This window comes from Scyliorhinus canicula, chromosome 21, assembly GCF_902713615.1.
Source record: "Scyliorhinus canicula chromosome 21, sScyCan1.1, whole genome shotgun sequence".
NCBI lineage: Eukaryota > Metazoa > Chordata > Chondrichthyes > Carcharhiniformes > Scyliorhinidae > Scyliorhinus > Scyliorhinus canicula.
The window spans coordinates 5,414,058-5,439,427 of NC_052166.1; the positions used below are offsets into that span (position 1 = coordinate 5,414,058).

The 25,370-nt window shown below is 55.5% G+C and overlaps 1 protein-coding gene across 1 annotated transcript in view; it reads left to right on the plus strand.

The window, feature by feature from the left end:
• Positions 1 to 25,370, plus strand: part of LOC119955811 (plexin A3-like) — a 91,463-nt gene that overhangs the window by 52,391 nt on the left and 13,702 nt on the right. The window contains 2 exon segments of the mRNA XM_038782402.1: positions 5,491 to 5,605; positions 22,099 to 22,299. Coding sequence (XP_038638330.1) covers positions 5,491 to 5,605; positions 22,099 to 22,299 — 316 coding nt within the window.

A 25,370-nucleotide genomic window follows, 5' to 3' on the forward strand; every position in this document is an offset into this window, starting at 1 on the left:
TCAGGATCACAGAATCCCGCCCTTCATATCCGCCCGAAGGTGCGGCATCCAGAACTCGAAACAATGCTCCAGGTGGGGCTGAACTGTTGTTTTATACAAGTTCTAGACAACCTCCTTGCTCTTGTGCCCCTATTACGAATCCTCCATCTTGTCAGCACTTGCTCTCTCTCTCTCTTTGTCTCTCTCTCTTTGTCTCTCTCTCTCCCCATTGCCTTCCAGCCCCCGTGGGGAGAGGGGTCAGTACTGACCACTTGCCACCCTACACCTCCAGACCATCTCCCCTCCCCCTGCCACCCCCAACGAGGGTTAGTTGGCTCTTTAAACATTGACATTCCTGCGTAATTAACCATTGACTCCCTTTCAGGAAAGGGATAGTAGGCTCGCCCCCCCCCCCCCCCCCCACCCACTTAATAAAAGAGCAGAGGGCATATGGAGGGGGGTGTGGGGGGGTGATCCTAATTGAGGTTCTTAAAATGACGTAAGGCTTGACGATCGAGATTGATTCCTGTCGTGGGGAAGGAGATGATGCAATATAAGACGGTCACTAACTAAATCCAATTGTGGAGATGCCGACGTTGGACTGGGGGTGGGCAAAGGAGGAAGTCTTGCAACATCAGGTTAAAGTCCAACAGGTTTGTTTGGAATCACTAGCTTTCAGAGCGTAGCTCCTTCACAGATAGTGCTCCTGGAATGTGGGACTCGCTCCCACAGGGAGCGGGGAGAATGTGGAACTCGCTCCCACGGGGAGTGGGGAGAATGTGGGACTCGGTCCCACAGGGGGTGGGGAGAACGTGGGACTTGTTCCCATAAGGAGCGGGGAGAATGTGGAACTCACTCACACAGGGAGTGGGAGAATGTGGAACTTGCTCCCACAGGGGAGTGGGAGAATGTGGGACTCGCTCCCACGGGGAGTGGGGAGAATGTGGAACTCGCTCCCACGGGGAATGGGGAGAATGTGGGACTCGCTCCCACGGGGAGCGGGGAGTATGTGGGACTCGCTCCCACGGGGAATGGGGAGAATGTGGAACTCGCTCCCACGGGGAGTGGGGAGAATGTGGGACTCGCTCCCACAGGGGGTGGGGAGAACGTGGGACTTGTTCCCATAAGGAGCGGGGAGAATGTGGAACTCACTCCCACGGGGAGTGGGGAGAATGTGGGACTCGCTCCCACGGGGAGTGGGGAGAATGTGGGACTCGGTCCCACAGGGAGTGGGAGAATGTGGAACTCGCTCCCACAGGGGAGTGGGGAGAATGTGGGACTCGCTCACACGGGGAGTGAGGAGAATGTGGGACTCGCTCCCACGGGGAGCGGGGAGAATGTGGGACTCGCTCCCACGGGGAGTGGGGAGAATGTGGGACTCGCTCCCACGGGGAGTGGGGAGAATGTGGGACTCGCTCCCACGGGGAGCGGGGAGAATGTGGGACTCGCTCCCACGGGGAGTGGGGAGAATGTAGGACTCGCTCCCACGGGGAGTGGGGAGAATGTGGGACTCGTTCCCACGGGGAGTGGGGAGAATGTGGGACTCGCTCCCACGGGGAATGGGGAGAATGTGGGACTCGCTCCCACGGGGAGCGGGGAGTATGTGGGACTCGCTCCCACGGGGAATGGGGAGAATGTGGAACTCGCTCCCACGGGGAGTGGGGAGAATGTGGAACACGGTCCCATGTGTAGTGGTTGAGGCAAATCATGTCAGTTTGTTTAAGGGGGGAGAGGGGGATGGCTGGATAAATGAATAAAAGGAGATGGGATGGGAGATGACATGGGGGGAGTGGGAGGAGCCTGGTGTGGGGGTAGGGACATGAGCAGAGGGCAGAATAGCCTGTTTCTGGGGCTTTGGACCGTGATTCAGTAAAGTGTTAAGCAACATGTTGACTGGGGGCTGGGTAAAGGCTGGGAAAAGACACAGAGACCCTGCCCCGTGTGGGAACAGCTGTTGTGTGTAATGTGAAGTGTACAAGTGCCGTCCTGGCAATGTGCGTCTCTGTAATCAGCTCCCATCTGTTTCCTGCCTGGCTTCTGAGTCTATCAGAGTTCCCTCCGAGGTTCGTCAGTAGTTGTGCAACGCTCTGGGTTCTCATATTCCTCCCCTCCCCTCCCCTATCCCTGCCTGGCCTGTTACCACGCCAACCAGCGATGCAGCGATTACCCTACCCCCTTCCCAGCATTCCCTGTCCACCATGGCGTCTATGTTTTGCCCACTCCTCCACTGGCGAGGGGGATGTCAGGAAGGGGGGCCTTTGCGGGTCTCCCCCGCCTCATGTCCACCTTGTCCAGTCTGCTTAGTCCCACATTCCTGCACTGCCCAGTTCCTTCAGGAGAGGACAGCCAAACACTCTCACTCTCTCTCTCTCTCTCTCATCATCTATCTCTCATTTTCCTACTCCCTCTCTCTCTGTTACTCTCTGTCTTGCTTCCTGTCCCTCTTTACATCCCTCTTGCTTTTTCTCCCTCTCTTCCCCTTTTCTATCCCTCTCTTTCTCTCTGTTTAGCCCTCTTTGTCCTCTCTCTCTCTCTCTCTCTCTCTCTCTCTCTCTCTCACTCACTCACTGTCATTTTTTTGCTGACTCTCCCTCTTTGGCTCCCCCCCCCCCTCACTCCCCCTCTCTCTCTCCCCTTTTCTCTCTTTCTTTCCTCTCTCTTCCCCGCTCTATCTCCTCCTCCCTCTGACTCGCATTCTTTCTTCCTGTCTCTCACACTCTCTCCTTCCCCCTTTCTCTCCCTGATTGTCTGTCCCTCTCGTACGTTCTCTCCCTCTTCTGTCCTTGTTTCTCTTTCCTTCTCTCCGACTCTACCTCTCATACTCTCTTTCCCTCTACCCCTCGTTCCCAATCCCCCTTTCTCTCTCTTTTTCTCTGTCCCTCTCTCTCTGCCTCTCTTCTCTCTCCCCTTCCTCTGTCTTTCTCACTCTCTCCATCCCCCTCTGTCTCTCTCTCACACTCTCTCTCTCCCCATTTATCTCTGTCTGTCTCTCTCACGCCCTCTGTTCCTCGCCCTCACTCCCCCTTTTTCTCGGTGTCTCTCTGCCTCTCATTCTCCCTCCCTCTCTCGCTGTCTCTCTCCTTCTCTCACATTCTTCCTCCCTCTCTCCCTGGGCGGGATTCTCCCCTACCCAGCGGGGCGGGGGTTCCCGGCGTAGCGGAGTGGCGCCAACCACTCCGGCATCGGGCCTCCCCAAAGGTGCGGAGAAGGGGCCAAGCCCTCACATTGAGGGGCTGGGCGCGCGCCGGAGCGGTTGGCACCACGCCGACTGGCGCCCAAACCGGCTCCTGCAGCCTTTGACGCCCGGCGCCGGGGCTGGCCGAAAGGCCTTCGCCGGTTCGCACATGCGCGGTGCGTCAGCTGCCGCTGACATCACCACCGGCGCATGCGCGCTGGGGGATTCTCTTCTGCCTCCGCCATGGTGGAGGCCGTGGCGGCGGCGGAGGAGAAAGAGTGCTCCCACGGCACTGGCCCGCCCGCCGATCGGTGGGCCCCGATCGCGGGCCTGGCCACCGTTGGGGCACCCCCCGGGGTCCGATCGTCCCGCCCCCCCCCCCCGGACCCCGGGGCCCCGCTCGCGCCGCCTATCTCGCCGCCACCAGAGGTGGTTCAAACCACGGCGGCGGGAGAGGCCTCCAAGCGGCGGGACTTCAGCCCATCGCAGGCCGGAGAATCGCCGCAGGGTGCTCGCCGATCGGCGGGGTGTGATTCCCGCCCCCGCCAATTCCCCGGTGGCGTAAAATTGCGGCCACGGCGTGGGCGGGATTTACTCCGGTCCCGGGCGATTCTCCGACCCTGCGCCCCCTGTCTGTTTGACTGTCTCCCTGCCCTAGGCTCTCCCTCCGTTTCTCTCTCTCTCTCTCTCTCTCTCTCTCACACACTCTCGGGCTGAGGCAGATATCTCGCGGAGAGGGGAGATAGCTGTGGGCACGCTGATGGGACGTGCTGGGGCACCCTGTCTCAGAGTGGCAGGCGATGTTACTCCAGGACCCAGAAGCAGGGACAGTTGCTGTTGTTCTTAGGCTGTCCTGGCTCCCAACAGGGAGGAAATGACTTCTTTGTTAATAGCACCTGATTCACACGCCGGTCCAAATCCGCTGTCAACAGGCTCAGGTCAGCACAGAATGACCTTCTGCCCACTCAGAGTGACTCCGAACTGACAAGATAGACAACACCCAGCTCTCGACACGGGCCCAGGTGGAGCCTGTGTGCGTTTGCACTCTCACCCCTCACCCCCGTGGTCAAGCTGAGCCCAGCCTATGGACTGAATATTTTTGCACTGCTCTGTGTGTCTCTCTCTCTCTCTCTCTCTCGCTCTCTTTCGTTCTGTCTCTCTCCCAGCCTCCCTCTCTCATCACTTTGTTCCTCTCATTCATTTTGTCGCTTTGCCTCTCCCTCCCTCTTCCTCTGTCTCTTTCTCCCTCGCCTCACTGTGGGCCTCTCCCTCGGACTCGCTCCCTCCCTCTGTTGCTCTTGCTTTGTCTCTCTCCCTTTATTTCTTTCCCTCCCTCTCTACCTCCCACTCACTGTGACTCTCTCTCTCTCTCCCTCCCTCCTTCTCTCTGTCTATCTCTCACTCTCTATCGCTCTCTCTCACACACACACACTCTCTCTCTCTTTCTCTCCTCCTCACTCTCTCTCTACCTCACTGACCTTCATTTTCCTAACACTCGAAAGACCTTATCACATTTTGAACTCCATATGCATCTGTATCTAACGCCGTGTTGGGAGTGTTTGATGGGGACAGTGTAGAGGGAGCTTTACTCTGTATCTAACCCCGTGCTGTATCTGTCCTGGGAGTGTTTGATGGGGACAGTGTAGAGGGAGCTTTACTCTGTATCTAGCCTTGTGCTGTACCTGCCCTGGGAGTGTTTAATGGGGACAGTGTGGAGGGAGCTTTACTCTGTATCTAACCCCGTGCTGTACCTATCCTGGGAGTGTTTGATGGGGACAGTGTAGAGGGAGCTTTACTCTGTATCTAAACCCGTGCTGTACCTGTCCTGGGAGTGTTTGATGGGGACAGTGTAGAGGGAGCTTTACTCTGTATCTAACCCCGTGCTGTACCTATCCTGGGAGTGTTTGATGGGGACAGTGTAGAGGGAGCTTTACTCTGTATCTAAACCCGTGCTGTACCTGTCCTGGGAGTGTTTGATGGGGACAGTGTAGAGGGAGCTTTACTCTGTATCTAACCCCGTGCTGTACCTGTCCTGGGAGTGTTTGATGGGGACAGTGTAGGGGGAGCTTTACTCTGTATCTAACCCCGTGCTGTACCTGTCCTGGGAGTGTTTGATGGGGACAGTGTAGAGGGAGCTTTACTCTGTATCTAACCCCGTGCTGTACCTGTCCTGGGAGTGTTTGATGGGGACAGTGTAGAGGGAGCTTTACTCTGTATCTCACTATCAGTGTGAATCCCGAGATAGAATCCTTCTCTGCATTACCATGTGTGGGACGTACATTATGTTAAATCTGTCGAATTGCGAGCTGTAACCCCCTCTCTCCTCTCACTGTCAGATGTCTGTCCTGTGTCGGTGGACCCTACCCCTGTCACTGGTGCAAATATCGTCACGTCTGCACGCACGACGCGGGGGATTGCTCCTTCCAGGAAGGCCGAGTGAACATGACTGAGGTAAGGGGGCCACTCAGCAGGAAAGGTCCAGGTTTTATATGAGGCCTATGTGTATGTGAGTGTGTTGTTCCGGATTTGTAAATACGCCTCAGCTTCACCAAGCTTCATCCCAAACCGCCTCCTCCAGTCGAATAGCCAGCAGACCATTGTGTCGGTGCTGCTGAGAAAACAGAGGTCTGGCGGCCTGGCGAGGTTTGCAAATGACTTTCCCTCCAATGCACGATCTGAAGGGGGAGTGTTTGGCAACACCATTCACCATACCGACACTGAAGCAGTCCGTGTCCAAATGCGGCAAGACCTGGACAATATCCAGCCTTCGGCTGACATGTGTCAAGTTACATTCACGCCTCAGAAGTGCCAGGCAATGTCCATCTCCTACAAGAGAAAATCTTAACCATCTCCCCTTGACATTCAATGGCGTTACCATCGCTGAATCCCTACAATCAACATCCTGGGGGTTACCATTGATCAGAAACTGAATTGGACCCAGCCGTATAAATACTGTGGCTACCAGAGCAGGTCAGAGGCTGGGAATCCTGCGGAGAGTAACTCACCTCCCGACTCCCCCCAAAGCCTATCCACTTTCTCCCCACTCCCCGTGGGAGCGAGTCCCACATTCTCCCCACTCCCCGTGGGAGCGAGTTCCACATTCTCCCCACTCCCCATGGGAGTGAATTCCACATTCTCCCCACTACCTGTGGGAGCGAGTCCCACATTCTCCCCACTCCCAGTGGGAGCGAGTCCCGCATTCTCCCCAATCCCCGTGGGAGTGAGTCGCACATTCTCCCCACTCCCCGTGGGAGCGAGTCCCACATTCTCCCCACTCCCCATGGGCCAATCTACCCTCCCTGCACATTGGTTGTGAGGGTGAGACCCACGCAGACACGGGGAGAATGTGCAAACTCCACTCGGACAGTGACTCGGGCCCGAGATTGAACCCGGGCCCTCAGCACGCGAGGCAGCAGTGCTAACCACTGCGTCGCCGTGCTGCCCGGCCGTCACTAACCTGTGGTGCGACGTTTAGTGATCGGTCTCTTCATACACCGAGATCTCTTTGTCGCAGGTTCAGGGAGGGACTGCCGCACTGTCGGATGGTCAGTGCTGAGGGAGCGCCGTACTGTCGGAGGGTCAGTGCTGAGGGATCGCGGCACTGTCGGTGGGTCAGTATTGAGGGAGCGCCGCACTGTCGGAGGGTCAGTATTGAGGGAGCGCCGCACTGTCGGAGGGTCAGTGCTGAGGGAGCGCCGCACTGTCGGTGGGTCAGTATTGAGGGAGCGCCGCACTGTCGGAGGGTCAGTGCTGAGGGAGCGCTGCACTGTCGGAGGGTCAGTGCTGAGGGATCGCCGCACTGTCGGTGGGTCAGTATTGAGGGAGCGCTGCACTGTCGGAGGGTCAGTGCTGAGGGAGCGCTGCACTGTCGGAGGGTCAGTGCTGAGGGAGCGCCGCACTGTCGGAGGGTCAGTGCTGAGGGAGCGCCGCACTGTCGGAGGGTCAGTAGTGAGTAGTGCGTAACTATGTTGCCCCTCAAGCCCCTATAACGCTCCCTACAACCCTCCCTATCTCTGTAACCTTCTAAAACCCTCCGAAATCTCTGCTCTCCTCCAATTCCGTTGCTTCGAGCATCCCCCGATTCCCATCGTGCCATCATTGGCGGCCGTGCCTTCAGCTACCTGGGGGGGCCCTAAAATCTGGAATACCATCCCTAAAGCTCTGTCTTTCTGTCTCTCACTCTATCTCTGTCTATCTCGTTTATTCTCTCTGTCGGTCTGTCTCTGTGTATCTGTCTCTCTCTCTCTGGGTGCGATCTACCGGCCGCGTTCCACCCCAGGGCCGGTAGATGCCGATCGATCCCTCTTCCGGGATCTACATGGCTCGCCACGCCTCGCGCGATCTAACGCTATCTTGCGCGACCTTTCGATGTGAATCCCACCCATTGTGGGCAGGATCACTGTTTCACCAATCAGCACATTGGGACGAGACATCTAGTCTCACTAACATACACTCCCGCGCCCTTACCCAAGGCCATCTAACTCCCTCGCCTTGGAGATCTCGGGTGAGCGCCGATCGGCGCTGGTCCCACAACCAGGGACCAGACGGATCGGCACTCGTCTGGGTCTCCCAGCGGATTGGTGTCCCCCAGGTGCATGCCCTCTCGGCAGGATGTCACTCTGGCACTGCTGCCGCCTGCCTGCCACCCTGGTAGTGCCACCTTGGGGCCAGCCCGACTCTGCCAAGTTGCCCATGTGGCACTGTCAGCTGGCAGGGGCACTGCCGGCTGGCATTTTTTTCCTGCGATGGAGGTCGGGCCCGGGGTTGGCCTGTGCGGGTTCAGGGGGGGGCCTTGAGGACCCCCTTATTGGTGAGTTGGGGTTTTGTGGGTGTTCCGGGATCGCTTTGGGGGGTTCAATACATCGGGAGATAGCCACACCTAAGGTTCAGGACAAGAGTAGCTGGGTTACAGTCAGGGGAAAGAAAGCGAACGGGCAGACAGTGCAGGGATCCCTCGTGGCCTTTCCCCTTCAAAACAAGTATACCATTTTGGATGCTGTTGGGGGGGATGACCTACCGGGGGAAGGCCCTAGCTGCCAGGTCTCTGGCTCTGGGGCTCAGAAGGGAAGGGGGAAGAATAGAAAAGCAATAGGGATAGGAGACACAATGGTTAGGGGAATAAATGGGAGATTCTGTGGTCGTGAGCGAGACTCCCGGAAGGTATGTTGCCTCCCGGGTGCCAGGGCCAGGGATGTCTCGGATCGTGTCTTCACGATCCTTAAGGGGGAGGGTGAGCAGCCAGAAGTCGTGGTGCACATTGGTACCAACGACGTAGGTAGGAAAACGGGTGTGGAGATAATAAATGAGTTTAGGGAGTTAGGCTGAAAGTTAAAAGCCAGGACAGACAGACAGTTGTCATCTCTGGTTTGTTGCCGGTGCCACGTGATAGCGAGGCTAGGAATAGGGAGAGAGTGCAGTTAAACACGTGGCTGCAGGAATGGTGTAGGAGGGAGGGCTTCAGGTATTTGGATAATTGGAGCGCATTCTGGGGAAGGTGGGACCTGTACAAGCAGGACAGGTTGCATCCAAACCAGAGGGGCACCAATATCCTGGGGGGAAGGTTTTCTAGTACTCTTCGGGAGGGTTTAAACTAATTTGGCAGGGGAATGGGAACTGGACCTGTTGTCCAGCAACTAAGGAAGCCGATGTGTGTATACTTCAACGCAAGAAGCATCAGGAATAAGGTGGGTGAACTTAAGGCATGAATCGGTACTTGGGACTACGATGTGGTGACCATCACGGAAACTTGGAGAGAAGAGGGGCAGAAATGGTTGTTGGAGGTTCCTGGTTATAGATGTTTCAATAAGATTAGGGAGGATGGTAAAAGAGGTGGTTGGGCGGGGGGGGGGGGGGGGGGGGGGGGATTGTTAATTAGAGATAGTATAACAGCTGCAGAAAGGCAGTTCGAGGGGGATCTGCCTCCTGAGGTAATATGGGTTGAAGTCAGAAATAGGAAAGGAGCAGTCACCTTGTTGGGAGTTTTCTATAGGCCCCCCAATAGCAACAGAGATGTGGAGGAACAGATTTGGAAGCAGATTTTGGAAAGATGCAGAAGTCACAGGGTAGTTGTCATGGGTGACTTCAACTTCCCAAACATTGAGTGGAAACTCTTTAGATCAATAGTTTGGATGGGGTGGTGTTTGTGCAGTGTGTCCAGGAAGCTTTTCTAACACAGTATGTAGATTGTCCGGCCAGAGGGGAGGCCATATTGGCTTTGGTACTTGGTAATGAACCAGGGCAAGTGTTAGATTTGTTAGTGGGGGAGCATTTTGGAGAGAGTGACCACAATTCTGTGACTTTCACTTTAGTAATGGAGAGGGATAGGTGTGTGCAACAGGGCAATGTTTACAATTGGGGGAAGGGTAAATACGATGCTGTCAGACAAGAACTGAAGTGCATAAGTTGGGAACATAGGCTGTCAGGGAAGGACACAATTGAAATGTGGAACTTGTTCAAGGAACAGATACTACGTGTCCTTGATATGTATGTCCCTGTCAGGCAGGGAAGAGATGGTCGAGTGAGGGAACCATGGTTGACAAGAGAGGTTGAATGTCTTGTTAAGAGGAAGAAGGAGACTTATGTAAGGCTGAGGGCGCTTGAGGGATACAAGACAGCCAGGAGGGAACTGAAGGAAGGGATTAGGAGAGCTAAGAGAGGGCAAGGAAAACCCCAAGGCCTTTTACACATATGTGAGAAATATGAGAATGACTAGAGCGAGGGTAGGTCCGATCAAGGACAGTAACGGGAGATTGTGTATTGAGTCTGAAGAGATAGGAGAGGTCTTGAACGAGTACTTTTCTTCAGTATTTACGAATGAGAGGGGCCATATTGTTGGAGAGGACAGTGTGAAACAGACTGGTAAGCTCGAGGAGATACTTGTTAGGAAGGAAGATGTGTTAGGCATTTTGAAAACCTTGAGGATAGACAAGTCCCCCGGGCCTGACGGGATATATTCAAGGATTCTATGGGAAGCAAGAAATGAAATTGCAGAGCCGTTGGCAATGATCTTTTCGTCCTCACTGTCAACAGGGGTGGTACCAGGGGATTGGAGAGTGGTGAATGTCGTGCCACTGTTCAAAAAAGGGAATAGGGATAACCCTGGGAATTACAGGCCAGTTAGTCTTACTTCGGTGGTAGGCAAAGTAATGGAAAGGGTACTGAGGGATAGGATTTCTGAGCATCTGGAAAGACACTGCTTGATTAGGGATAGCCAGCACGGATTTGTGAGGGGTAGGTCTTGCCTTACAAGTCTTATTGACTTCTTTGAGGCGGTGACCAAGCATGTGGATGAAGGTAAAGCAGTGGATGTGGTGTACATGGATTTTAGTAAGGCATTTGATAAGGTTCCCCATGGAAGGCTTATGCAGAACGTAAGGAGGCATGGGATAGTGGGAAATTTGGCCAGTTGGATAACAAACTGGCTAACCAATAGAAGTCAGAGAGTGGTGGTGGATGGCAAATATTCAGCCTGGAGCCCAGTTACCAGTGGTGTACCGCAGGGATCAGTTCTGGGTCCTCTACTGTTTGTGATTTTCATTAATGACTTGGATGAGGGAGTTGAAGGGTGGGTCAGTAAATTTGCAGACGATACGAAGTTTGGTGGAGTTGTGGATAATGAGGAGGGCTGTTGTCGGCTGCAAAGAGACATAGATAGAATGCAGAGCTGTGCTGAGAATTGGCAGATGGAGTTTAGCCCTGACAAGTATGAGGTTGTCCATTTTGGAAGGACAAATATGAATGCGGAATACAGGGTTAACGGTTGGTTGTAGGCAATGTGGAGGAGCAGAGAGATCTTGGGTTCTATGTTCATAGATCTTTGAAAGTTGCCACTCAAGTGGATAGGGCTGTGAAGAAGGCCTATGGTGTGCTAGCGTTCATTAGCAGAGGGATTGAATGTAAGAGCCGTGAGGTGATGATGCAGCTGTACAAAACCTTGATGCAGCCACATTTGGAGTACTGTGTACAGTTCTGGTCGCCTCATTTTAGGAAGGATGTGGAAGCTTTGGAAAAGGTGCAAAGGAGATTTACCAGGATGTTGCCTGGAATGGAGAGTAGGTCTTACGAGGAAAGGTTGAGGGTGCTAGGCCTTTTCTCATTAGAACGGAGAAGAGTGAGGGGCGACTTGATAGAGGTTTATAAGATGATCAGGGGAATAGATAGACAGTCAGAGACTTTTTTCCCGGGTGGAACACACCATTACAAGGGGACATAAATTCAAGGTGAATGGTGGAAGATATAGGGGGATGTCAGAGGTAGGGTCTTTACCCAGAGAGTAGTGGGGGCATGGAATGCACTGCCTGTGGAAGTAGTTGAGTCGGAAACATTAGGGACCTTCGAGCGGCTATTGGATAGGTACATGGATTACGGTAGAATGGTGGGGTGTAGATTCATTTGTTCTTAATCTAGGACAAAAGTTCGGCACAACATCGTGGGCCGAAGGGCCTGTTCTGTGCTGTATTTTCTATGTTCTATGGGCCACCATTTCGAAATGCCCGACGGAGGGAGAAATCCGTTTGACTGCCGTCTCGAGTGTGAAGGGGACCCCCCCCCATCCCCCCCCCCCCCCCCCCCCCCCCCCCCCGCCTCACCCGTCTCATGGCGAGAGCTGCGGTGGGAAAGCGGCGATTCCCGAGGGATGGGAGCATTCTATATTTAGAAGCAGGAAGGGATTAATTCTTGGGAAAAGTGCTGGAGTCTGGGCCACATCCCTAGTATCGGAACAGCCCTTTGTGTGTGCGAGCGTGTGCGTGAGTATTGTTGACAGTTCTTTAGTGCCTGTTTTCTGGACGGTTCCGGTTTGCCTCTATAAGTCAATTCGACAGAACAAAGTTGGAACGGTAATTAATTAGCGGAGAAGGGGAGCTCCCATCAGCAGCTCATGCCCTCTTTCACTCATTGAGGACAATCAAAGTGTCTCCGTCAGTCAGCACATCAGTACAAAGCCCCTGTGAGAAAGGTTTAGTCAGGCACTTTTTAAAGGACTTCTCTCCTCACGCTCTGCTGCTGAGTGGGTATTTTTTTGCAGATTTAGCACTTCACGTCAGCTTTTCTTCTGAAACCTTTTGAAGCTAAAAATCTTTAAAACCTTTTTCGCTTTCTCAACACTTCCCTCGTCTGTGGCATGTCGCTCGCTCTCACCAGGCTATTCAGTGTCAGAAGGTTGTTCCCCTGCCATCAAGTTCAAAGGCTTAATCCTTCCCCCCTCCCCCAATCAAGGGTCATTGCTGAGGGAGTGCCGCACAGTCGGAGGGTCAGTGCTGAGGGCGCGCCGCACTGTCGGAGGGTCAGTGCTGAGGGAGTGCCGCACTGTCGGAGGGTCAGTGCTGAGGGAGTGGCGCACTGTCGGAGGGTCAGTGCTGAGGGAGCGCCGCACTGTCGGAGGGTCAGTGCTGAGGGAGCGCCGCACTGTCGCAGGGTCAGTGCTGAGGGAGTGCCGCACTGTCGGAGGGTCAGTGCTGAGGGAGCGCCGCACTGTCGGAGGGTCAGTGCTGTGGGAGTGCCGCACTGTCGGAGGGTCAGTGCTGAGGGAGCGCCGCACTGTCGGAGGGTCAGTGCTGAGGGAGTGCCGCACTGTCGGAGGGCCAGTGCTGAGGGAGTGCCGCACTGTCGGAGGGTCAGTGCTGAGGGAACGTCGCACTGTTGCAGGGTCAGTGCTGAGGGAGTGCCGCACTGTCGGAGGGTCAGTGCTGAGGGAGAACCGCACTGTCGGAGGGTCAGTACTGAGGGCGCAGCGCACTGTCGCAGGGTCAGTGCTGAGGGAGTGGCGCACTGTCAGAGGGTCAGTGCTGAGGGCGCTCCGCACTGTGTGAGGGTCAGTGCTGAGGGCGCTCTGCACTGTGTGAGGGTCAGTGCTGAGGGCGCGCCGCATTGTCAGAGGGTCAGTGCTGAGGGAGAACCGCACTGTTAGAGGGTCAATGATGAGGGAGCAAAAACAGCACAGGAACAGCCTCCAAGCCTGTGCCGACCATGCTGCCCATCTAACTTAAAACCTTCTACACTTCCGGGGTCCGTATCCCTCTATTCCCATCTGATTCATGTATTTATCAAGATGCCCCTTAAACGTCACTATCGTACCTGCTTCCACCACCTCCTCCGGCAGCGAGTTACAGGCACCCACTACTCTCTGTGTAAAAAAAACGTCCCTCGCACATTTCCTCTAAACTTTGCCCTTCACACCTTAAACCTATGTCCCCTAGGAATTGAAAGAGAAAATGCTGGAAAATCTCAGCAGGTCTGGCACCATCTGTAGGGAGAGAAAACAGCTAACGTTTCGAGTCTGATGACTCTATCAAAGCCCCTAGGAATTGACTCTTCCATCCTTGGAAAAAGCTTCTGACTATCCACTCTGTCTATGCCCCTCATAATTTTGTAGACCTCTATCAGGTCGCCCCTCAACCTCCGTCGTTCCAGTGAGAACAAACCGAGTTTATCCAACCTCTCGTCACAGCTAATGCCCTCTATACCAGGCAACATCCTGGTAAATCTCTTCAGCACCCTCTCTAAAGCCTCCACATGCTTCTGGTAGTGTGGCGACCAGAATTGAACACTATATTCGAAGTGTGGCCTAACTATACAGCAGCAGCATGTGTTGCCAATTCTTATACTCAATGCCCCAGCCGATGAAGGCAAGCATGCCGTATGCCTTCTTGACTACCTTCTCCACCTGTGTTGCCCCTTTCAGTGACCTGCGGACTTGTACAGCTGGATCCCTCTGCCTATCATTACTCTTAAGGGTTCTGCCATTTACTGCATATTTCCCACCTTCCAAAATGCATTACCTCACATTACTCCAGATTAAACTCCATTTGCCATCTATCCGCCCAAGTCGCCAACCAATCGATATCCTGTTGCATCCTCTGATAATCTTCATCGTTATCGGCAATTCTACCAACCTTTGTGATGTCCACAAACTTATTCATCTGACCAATCGCCCTGTCAGAGGGTCAGTGCTGAGGGAGCACCGCACTGTCAGAGGGTCAGTGCTGAGGGAGCGCCGCATTGTCAGAGGGTCAGTGCTGAGGGAGTGCCGCACTGTCGGAGGGTCAGTGCTGAGGGAGCGCCGCACTGTCGGAGGGTCAGTGCTGGGGGATTGCCGCACTGTCGGAGGGTCAATACTGAGGGAGCCGCACTGTCGGAGGGTCAGTGCTGAGGGAGCGCCGCACTGTCGGGAGGGTCAGTGCTGAGGGAGCGCCGCACTGTCGGGAGGGTTAGTACTGAGGCAGCACCGCACTGTCGGAGGGTCAGTGCTGGGGGAGTGCCGCACTGTCGGAGGGTCAGTGCTGGGGGAGTGCCGCACTGTCAGAGGGTCAGTGCTGAGGGAGCGCCGCACTGTCGGGAGGGTTAGTACTGAGGCAGCACCGCACTGTCGGAGGGTCAGTGCTGGGGGAGCGCCGCACTGTCGGGAGGGTTAGTACTGAGGCAGCACCGCACTGTCGGAGGGTCAGTGCTGGGGGAGTGCCGCACTGTCGGAGGGTCAGTGCTGAGGGAGTGCTGCACTGTCGGGAGGGTCAGTGCTGAGGGAGCGCCGCACTGTCGGAGGGTCAGTGCTGAGGGAGCGCTGCACTGACGGGAGGGTCAGTGCTGAGGGAGCGCCGCACTGTCAGAGGGTCAGTGCTGAGGGAGTGCGCACTGTCAGAGGGTCAGTGCTGAGGGAGTGCCGCACTGTCAGAGGGTCAGTACTGAGGGAGCGCCGCACTGTGAGAGGGTCAGTGCTGGGGGAGCGCCGCACTGTCGGGAGGGTTAGTACTGAGGCAGCACCGCACTGTCGGAGGGTCAGTGCTGGGGGAGTGCCGCACTGTCGGAGGGTCAGTGCTGAGGGAGCGCCGCACTGTCAGAGGGTCAGTGCTGAGGGAGCGCCGCACTGTCGGAGGGTCAGTGCTGAGGGAGCGCCGCACTGTCGGAGGGTCAGTGCTGAGGGAGCGCCGCACTGTCGGAGGGTCAGTGCTGAGGGAGTGCCGCACTGTCGGAGGGTCAGTACTGAGGGAGTGCCGCACTGTTGGAGGGTCAGTGCTGAGGGAGTGCCGCACTGTTGGAGGGTCTCTTTCTGTCTGTCTCTTTCCCTCTCTGTGTCTCTCTGTCTCACTCTGCCACTCCCTTTGTCTGTCTCTCTTTTCCTGTCTCTATTTCTCTCTTGCTTCTTCGCCTCTCTCTATGTGTCTCTCTTTATCTAACCTTGTCCCCATCTGTCTGCTCTCTATCTCACTCTTTCCAGCTGAGTCTCTCTTTCTATCCCTTTTAAGATCATAAGTAGTGGCAGGAGTCGGCCATTCAGCCCATCGAGTCTGCTCCCCCCATTCAATGAGATTCTGGTTGATCTGCTGTGATAATTCTCAACTCCACTTTCCTGCCTTACCCCCGTAACCCTCGACCCCCTCACTGATTAAAAACCTGTCTCTCTCGGCCTTGAAGATACGTAACGACCCGGCCTCTACAGCTCTCTGCGGTAAAGAATTCCACAGATTCACTCCCTCCTGAGGGAAGAAATTCCTCCTCATCTCTGTCTCAAATGCCCCCCCCCTCCCCCCCCCCCCCCCGACTCTGAGATACTGCCCTCTGGTCCCAGACTCTCCCACAAGAGGAAACGTCCTCTCAGCATCGACCCTGCCAATCCCACCCAGAATCCTCTCTGTCTCAATAAGGTCGCCTCTCGTTCTTCTAAACTCCCAATGGGTACAGGCCCCGGCCTACTCAACCCCTCCTCATAACAAAATCCCCCCCATTCCCGGGATCAAGTGAACCTTCTCTGGACTGACTCCAATGCCGGGATATCTTTCCTTAGATACGGGGACCAAAACTGTTCACAGTATTCCAGGTGCGGTCTAACTGGTGTCGTGTACAGTTTTATCAGGACTTCCCTATTTTTATTCTCCATTCCCTTTGAAATAAAAGCCAACATTCCATTTGCCCTCCCGACGACCTGCTGAACTTGCATCCTGGCTTTTTGTGATTTACGCACAAGGATCCCTAACTCTCTCGGTGCTGCAGTTTTCTGCAGTCTTTCTCCATTTAAATAACATTCAGCTTCTTTATTCTTCACATTCTCCAACATTTTGCTCCCTTTTGATCTCTTTCTGTCTCTCTGGCAGTCTTTCTGGACGGGATTCTCTGATCCTCAGGCTAAGTGTTGAAGCCGTCGTAAACGGCGTTGCGTTTTACGACGCCGTCAACAGGCCCCCAGGATCAGCGATCCTGCGCCCTACCCGGCCCGGGGTCACAGAACCCCGCCCTCTGTCTCTCCCAGTCTTTCTGTCTCTCACTCGCTTTTCCCCTATCTCTCTGTCTCTCTCTCTCTTTCTTTTTTTAAAATGCATTTAGATTACCCAATTCATTTTTCCCAATTAAGGGACAATTTAGCGTGGCCAATCCACCTACCCTGCACATCTTTGGGTTGTGGGGGCGAAACCCACGCAGACACGGGGAGAATGTGCAAACTCCACACGGACAGTGACCCAGAGCCGGGATCGAACGTGGGACCTCGGCGCCGTGAAGCAGCTGTGCTAACCACTGCGCCACCATGCTGCCCCGTCTCTCTCTCTCTTTCTGTCCTTCCGTCTCTGTCTTTCCGTCTTTCTCTCAGTCACCTTTCCCCTCTCTCAGTTTCTCTCTTTCTCTCTCTCTCCCTGGGCGGGATTCTGTGGTCCTGAGGCTAAGTGTTGACGCCGCTGTAAACGCCGTCGCGTGTCTCGATGGTGTCAACATGCCCTCAGGATCAGCAATTCTGACCCCGACAGGGGGCCAGCACGGCACTGGAGCTACCCACGCCGCTCCAGCTGCCGAGGCCGGCATCAGATGGGCGCCGCCGGTCTGCGCATGCGCAGTGGCACCGGCGCGATTGCTGCAAATGAGCGGTGGCTCCCTTCTCCGCGCCAGCCCCGATGCAACATGGCGTAGGGCTACAGGGTCCGGCGTGGAACAAAAGAGGCCCCCAGCCTGAGAGGCCGGCCCGCCGATTGGTAGGCCCCGATCGCAGGCCAGGCCCCAGCGGAGGACCCCTCCCCCCCGGATCGGATCCCCCCCCCGCCCCGGATGCATCCACGCCAAGGTCCCGCCGGGTAAGAGCAGATGTGAACAGCGCCGGTGGGACCCGGCTTCCCATCCCAGGCCGAGAATCGTTGGGTGGATGTGTGTGTGTGTGTTGATGTGTGTGTGTGTGTGTGTTGATGTGTGTGTGTGTGTGTGTGTTGATGTGTGGGTGTGTGTGTGTGTGTGTGTTGATGTGTGTGTGTGTGTGTGTGTTGATGTGTGTGTGTGTTGATGTGTGTGTGTGTGGGTGTGTGTGTGTGTGTTGATGTGTGTGTGTGTGTTGATGTGTGTGGATGTGTGTGTATGTGTGGATGTGTGTGGATGTGTGTGTATGTGTGGATGTGTGTGTGTGGTGTGTGTGTGTGTGTTGATGTGTGTGTGTGTGTGTGTTGATGTGTGTGTGTGTGTGTGGGGGTGTGTGTGTGTGTGTGTTGATGTGTGTGTGTGTGTGTGTTGATGTGTGTGTGTGTGTGTGGATGTGTGTGGATGTGTGTGTGTGTGGATGTGTGTGTGTGTGGATGTGTGTGTGTGTGGATGTGTGTGGATGTGTGTGTGTTGATGTGTGTGTGTGTGGGTGTGTGTGTGTGTGTTGATGTGTGTGTTGATGTGTGTGTGTGTGTTGATGTGTGTGGATGTGTGTGTATGTGTGGATGTGTGTGTGTGGTGTGTGTGTGTGTGTTGATGTGTGGGTGTGTGTGTTGATGTGTGTGTGTGTGTGTGTGGATGTGTGTGTGGATGTGTGTGTGGATGTGTGTGTGGAGTGTGTGTGAATGTGTGTGTGGTGTGTGTGTGTGCGTGGATGTGTGTGTGTGTGGATGTGTGTGTGGATGTGTGTGTGGATGTGTGTGTGGATGTGTGTGTGGATGTGTGTGTGGATGTGTGTGTGGATGTGTGTGTGGATGTGGATGTATGTGTGTGTGTGTGGATGTATGTGTGTGTGTGTGGATGTGTGTGTGGATGTGGATGTATGTGTGTGTGTGTGGATGTATGTGTGTGTGTGTGGATGTGTGTGTGGATGTGTGTGTGGATGTGTGTGTGGATGTGGATGTATGTGTGTGTGTGTGGATGTATGTGTGTGTGTGTGGATGTGTGTGTGGATGTGGATGTATGTGTGTGTGTGTGGATGTATGTGTGTGTGTGTGGATGTGTGTGTGGATGTGGATGTATGTGTGTGTGTGTGGATGTATGTGTGTGTGTGTGGATGTGTGTGTGGATGTGGATGTATGTGTGTGTGTGTGGATGTATGTGTGTGTGTGTGGATGTGTGTGTGGATGTGGATGTATGTGTGTGTGTGTGGATGTATGTGTGTGTGTGTGGATGTGTGTGTGGATGTGTGTGTGGATGTGTGTGTGGATGTGGATGTATGTGTGTGTGTGTGGATGTATGTGTGTGTGTGTGGATGTGTGTGTGGATGTGTGTGTGGATGTGTGTGTGGATGTGTGTGTGGATGTGTGTGTGGATGTGGATGTATGTGTGTGGTGTGGATGTATGTGTGTGTGTGTGGATGTGTGTGTGTGTGTGTGTGTGGATGTGTGTGTGCGTGGATGCGGAGGGCTTGGTTGGCGATGCCGGCGACGCCTTCAGTCTCTCCAGCGTGAGGCCTTGGCACAGCTACAGCCTGTCACATTTATTAAGTGCCTGTAGAACTGATGAGTTGAGCTAACACGGGGTTAAAGAGCAGCAATTGATGGATACTTGAAAATCTCTACTGGTTTCTCAATGAGCTCATTAATGAGAGCTGAGTAAAGTGTCTTTGTTGATCCATTTTTACCTCTCTGCTGTTTAACAGTCAACCATCCACATAAACAGCTCTGGGGCGGGATTCTCCGTGAATCAGAGCGATGGGCCGAATTCAGCGGCAAAAACGGCACAAATGACTCCGGCGTCGGACCCCCGCCAGAACGTCGCGAATTCTCCGGCCGGGAATGGGCTAGCAGCGGCGTGACGCCATTCGCGACGGCGTCACCCGTCACGGACGCGCCCGGCATCAGTGATGCCACGCGGCACCGCTGCACAAAGGACGGCCCCCCCCGTCAAAATGGCCGCACAGCGCCAAGGTTCCAGGAGCGGGACATCGAGGCGCTCCTGGACGCAGTGGAGCAGAGGAGGGAGGCCCTGTACCCCAGACACGGCCGCAGGGTCGCACCACGCCTCAGCCGGCGCCTGTGGAGGGAGGTGGCAGAGGCCGTCAGTGCCGTGGCCGTGACAGCAAGGACAGGCGTCCAGCGTCACAAGAAGGTCAGTGACCTTGTCAGGGTAGCCAGGTGAGTACCCCCCCCCCCCCCCCCCCACCTCCGATGGGTGGCACAGCCCTAGGTTTCCCGTGGACATCTGACAGGAAATACAGAACATCAGAACCACAATGCTGCAGACATGGGTCGCAGTATGCAAGGCCTGGGGCTCTCCGTGCGGGCGGCGTCCGTGGCCCAGGACATGGCTGCCCTCTCACAGGAAGCCATGAGCCAGAGCAGAGGCGTTCAATGACGTGGCCCAGTCTCCCAGCAGGCAATGGCCCAGTCTCTGCAGGCCATGGCCCAGTCTCTGCAGGCCGTGGCCCAGTCTCTGCAGGCCATGGCCCAGTCTCTGCAGGCCGTGGCCCAGTCTCTGCAGGCCGTGGCCCAGTCTCTGCAGGCCATGGCCCAGTCTCAGCAGGCATTGGCCCAATCTCTGCAGGCCGTGGCCCAGTCTCAGCGGGCCATGGCCCAGTCTCTGCAGGCAGTGGCCCAGTCTCAGCGGGCCATGGCCCAGTCTCTGCAGGGCGTGGCCCAGTCTCTGCAGGCAGTGGCCCAGTCTGGGCAGGCCGTGGCCCAGTCCCAGCAGGCCGTGGCCCAGTCTCTGCAGGCCGTGGCCCTGTCTCAGCAGGCAATGGCCCAGTCTCCCAGCAGGCCGTGGCCCAGTCTCAGCAGGCCATGGCCCAGTATCTGCAGGCCATGGCCAGTCTCCCAGCAGGCCATGGCCCAGTCTCCCAGCAGGCCATGGCCCAGTCTCTGCAGGCCGTGGCCCAGTCTCTGCAGGCAGTGGCCCAGTCTCAGCGGGCCATGGCCCAGTCTCTGCAGGCAGTGGCCCAGTCCCAGCAAGCAATGGCCCAGTGTCTGCAGGCCGTGGCCCTGTCTCAGCAGGCAATGGCCCAGTCTCCCAGCAGGCCGTGGCCCAGTCTCTGCAGGCCGTGGCCCAGTCTCTGCAGGCAGTGGCCCAGTCTCAGCAGGCAATGGCCCAGTCTCTGCAGGCAGTGGCCCAGTCCCAGCAGGCAATGGCCCGTCTCTGCAGGCCATGGCCCAGTCTCTGCAGGCCATGGCCCAGTCTCTGCAGACCATGGTCCTGTCTCTGCAGGCCACGGCCCAGTCTCTGCAGGCCATGGTCCTGTCTCTGCAGGCCATGGCCCAGTCTCTGCAGGCCGCGGCCCAGTCCCAGCAGGCCATGGCCCAGTCCCAGAAGGCCATGGCCCAGTCCCAGCAGGCCATGGCACAGTCTCTGCAGGCAGTGGCCCAGTCTCAGCAGGCCATGGCCCAGTCTCTGCAGGCAATGGCCCAGTCCCAGCAGGCAATGGCCCAGTCCCAGCAGGCCATGGCCCAGTCCCGGCAGGCCATGCCCCAATCCCAGCAGGCCATGGCCCAGTCCCAGCAGGCCATGACCCAGTCTCAGCAGGCAGTGGCCCAGTCTCAGCAGGCATTGGCCCAGTCTCAGCAGGCAATGGCCCAGTCCCAGCAGGCAATGGCCCAGTCCCAGCAGGCCATGGCCCAGTCCCAGCAGGCCATGGCCCAGACCCAGCAGGCCATGACCCAGTCTCAGCAGGCAGTGGCCCAGTCCCAGCAGGCAATGGCCCAGTCCCAGCAGGCAATGGCCCAGTCCCAGCAGGCAATGGCCCAGTCCAGCAGGCAATGGCCCAATCTCAGCAGGCAATGGCCCAGTCCCAGCAGGCAATCACCCAGTCCCAGCAGGCAATGGCCCAATCTCAGCAGGCCATCGCTGAGGACATTGGCGCCATTGTCCAGGTGCTGGTCAGGAACCCCTTTCTCACTCTGAGGAGAGCGGAAATCTGGAACTTTCTGCTCCCTCAATAAAAACCATTGCGCCTGTGGAGGATTCAATTGGAAATATCAACCCCGCGATTGATAGGTTTTTGTTGGAACCGAGGCAAGTAGACGGAGTTCCAAGATATAGATCAGTGATCTGATAGACTGGTGGGACAGGCTCCACTGGGGCTGAATGGGCCGTCTCCTCTTCCTGTGTAACATGCTCGAGAGAGAGGGGCTGAATAGGCCTCCTCTTGTACCTGTGTAACTGGTCTGAGAGGGGCTGAATGGGCCTCCTCCTGTTCCTGTACAACAGGCTCAAGAGGGGCTGAATGGGTTTCCTCCTGTTCCTGTGCAACAGGCTCGAGAGGGGCTGAATGGGTCTCCTCCTGTTCCTGTGCAACAGGCTCGAGAGGGGCTGAATGGGCCTCCTCTTGTTCCTGTGTAACTGGTTCGAGAGGGGCTGAATGGGCCTCCTCCTGTTCCTGTGCAACAATCTCCCCAGGTCCAATGTTTATTCCTCAAACAACACCACTTAAAAGAAAGAGTTGATTTGCGTCATTGGCGTCTTGCTCTTTGCGGGATCTTGCTGGGCACTGATTGGACGTTCCATTTGGCACAACAGGGCGGAGTGTGGGGAGGGGGGTGTGGGGACGGGGGTGTGGGGCGGGGAGGGGGGTGTGGGGAGGGGGGTGTGGGGCAGGGAGTGGGGCGGGGTGGCGGGGAGGGGGGTGTGGGGCGGGGAGGGGGTGTGGGGAGGGGTGGTGGGGAGGGGGGTGTGGGGCAGGGAGTGGGGAGGGGGGTGTGGGGCGGGGTGGGGTGGGATGGGGTGAGGGGCAGGGAGGGGGGTGTGGGGCAGGGACAGAAATTGTCTGATATTAATTCCCATTCTCTCACTGCCCCTCCCAGACGTGCCCGCAGATCATGCCGAACAACGAGGTGCTGGTGCCCGTGGGAGTTGTCCGGCCAATCACACTGCGCGCACGGAACCTGCCACAACCGCAGTCTGGTCAGCGGAGCTACGAGTGCATCTTCAATATCCAGAGCCATGTGCAGCGGGTCCCCGCCGTCCGATTCAACAGCAGCAGCGTGCAGTGCCAGAACACCTCGGTAAGACTATCCGGCTCGCACCTCCGTCTCATTCACTCTCTCTCTCCATCCTCTCTCCCTCTCGCCATCTCTCTCTCTCTCTTTCCCTCCATCTCTCTCTCTTTCCCTCCATCTCTCTCTCTTTCCCTCCATCTCTCTCTCTTTCCCTCCATCTCTCTCTCTTTTTCCCTCCATCCTCTCTCTCTCCCTCCATCATTCTCCCTCCATCTCTCTCTCTTTCCCTCCATCTCTCTCTCTTTCCCTCCATCTCTCTCTCTTTCCCTCCATCTCTCTCTCTTTCCCTTCATCTCTCTCTCTTTCCCTCCATCTCTCTCTTCCCTCCATCTCTCTCTCTCTTTCCCTCCATCCTCTCTCTCCCTCCATCTCTCTCTCTCTTTCCCTCCATCCTCTCTCTCCCTCCATCATTCTCCCTCCATCTCTCTCTCCCTCCATCTCTCTTTCTCCCTTCATCTCTCTCACTCTCGCTCCATCTCTCTCTCCCTCCATCTCTCTCTCTCCCTCCATCTCTCTCTCTCTCCCCATCTCTCTCCATCTCCCACTCTCCCTCCATCTTTCTCTCTTTAGCTCCATCTCTCTCTCTCCATCTCTCTCTCTCCATCTCTCTCCATCTCCCTCCATCTCCCACTCTCCCTCCACCTCTCTCCATCTCTCTCCATCTCTCTCTCTCTCCATCTTTCTATCCCTCTATCTCTCTCACTCCCTCCATCTCTCTCACTCCTCCGCTTGTCTCACATTTGCTCCACCTCTCTCTGTCTCTCTCTCTCCCTCCCTCCATCTCACTCTTTTTCTGTCACTCCCTCCCTCCATCTCTCTCTCTCCCCATCCCTCTCCCTCCATCTCTTCTCTCTCTCTCTCTTGTTGCTACTTCTGTTAACAAACCACAAGCTGTGAGTATGTTTCTGGTATTGACCAAGTGACCACACAATCAGTATGTTAGTGCAAAAGACAGTTTATTATTACCCACAAGACGTATCTCCCTGCGCAATGATACACGTGGCTACGTATTAAACTACACCTATCAACTAACTTCTTAATTAACTTAACTTCTGGGTGACCGGCTCTGTGCGGGTAGATAAGGCCTTTATCCGAGTCCCCACGTGTGTCGGCTGGAAATCGTCAGGTTCGTCTCGGCTGCGGCTCGTCTCTCTCAGGTAGCGATCGCAGGTCTTGAACTTGGCTGGTTGTTACGCTGCGATTGGTGTGGGCACAGGCTGATCCCAAAAGAGATCGATCCTCTTATCCTTCTCCTCTTTCGCGCCGTTTTGGGCGGTCCCAACTCAGGATCCAATGGACCGAAACGGTCTCGATCACTCTAATCGATACCGGCCAATTAGAGGCGGGTACCTCGATGGCTGGGCGGGTCCTAGTTACCTTTGTCCCAAGTACGTATGCCTTTCCAAATAAGGGGGAGTCTGCTACTGTTGCTATTCCTTGATTTGAGTCTATTGTCCTGGGGAAATCGGTGATTGACCTTTAACAGGTGCAAGTTTCAGTTCGGTCTGGTTTTCCTTTGCTCAATACACAGGGCTGTGTCCAGACTTGGCCACAATTCCCATTATCCTTTGTGGCCATTCCCTGTCACTCCCTCCATCTCTCTCTCTCTCTCTCTCTCTGACATTCCTTCCATCTCTCTCTCTCTCCCTCCAACTCACTCACTCTGTCACCCTCCATCTCTCACTCTCTTCATAGATCATAGAATTTACAGTACAGAAGGAGGCCATTCGGCCCATCGAGTCTGCACCGGCTCCTGGAAAGAGCACCCTACCCAAGGTTAACACCTCCACCCTATCCCCATAAACCAGTAACCCCACCCAACACTAAGGGCAATTTTGGACACTAAGGGCAATTTAGCATGGCCAATCCACCTAACCTGCACAATTTGGACTGTGGGAGGAAACCGGAGCACCCGGAGGAAACCCACGCACACACGGGGAGGATGTGCAGACTCCACACAGACAGTGACCCAAGCCGGAATCGAACCTGGGACCCTGGAGCTGTGAAGCGATTGTGCTATCCACAATGCTACCGTGCTGCCCTCTCTCTCCCTCCATCTATCTCACCCTCCATCTATCTATCTCTCCCTCCATCTCTCTCTCCCTCCATCTCTCTCTCCCTCCATCTCTCTCTCCCTCCATCTCTCTCTCTCCCTCCATCTCTCTCCCTCCATCTCTCTCTCCCTCCATCTCTCTCTCCCTCCATCTCTCTCTCCCTCCATCTCTCTGTCACACCCTCTATCTTTCTTTCTCTGACATTTCCTGCATCTCTTTGTCTCTCACTCTCTCCCTCCATCTCTCTCTCGCCCCAGCCTGCTGCCAACTCTCTCTCTCCCTCCATCTCACTCTCTCTCTCTCTCTCTCTCTCTCTCTCTCTAATTCTCTCACTCCCTCCATCTCTCACTCCCTCCATCTCTCTCTCTGTCACCCCCTTGATCTCTTTCTCTGTCTCTCTCTCACTCCTTCTAACGTTCTCACTCACTCTCCCTCTCTATTTTGCTCCCTCTGTCAGTCTCTCCAACTCTCTCTCTCTCTCTCCTGTCCCTACCTCTATTTCATAGCCTCTCGTTTTATCCCTCGCTTGTGTTCTCTTTTTCACTGGCTCCATCTCTGGAGCCAGAGGAGCCACTGGCAAGAGGCTGTTTAGCTCACAGGGCTAAATCGCTGGCTTTGAAAGCAGACCAAGGCAAGCCAGCAGCACGGTTCGATTCCTGTAACAGCCTCCCTGAACAGGCGCCGGAATGTGGCGACTAGGGGCTTTTCACAGTAACTTCATACAGGGGCTGATTTAGCTCACTGAGCTAAATCGCTGGCTTTTAAAGCAGACCAAGCAGGCCAGCAGCACGGTTCGATTCCCAGTACCAGCCTCCCCGGACAGGCGCCGGAATGTGGCAACTAGGGGCTTTTCACAGTAACTTCATTGAAGCCTACTCGTGACAATAAGCGATTTTCATTTCATTTCATTTCTCTCTCCTCCCTCTCTCTCTGCCGCTCCCTCAATAACTCTCTCTCATTCCCTGTCATTCTGACTCTCTCTTTTTGTCTGTCCCTCTCTCTGTTTCTCTCTCCCTCCATCTC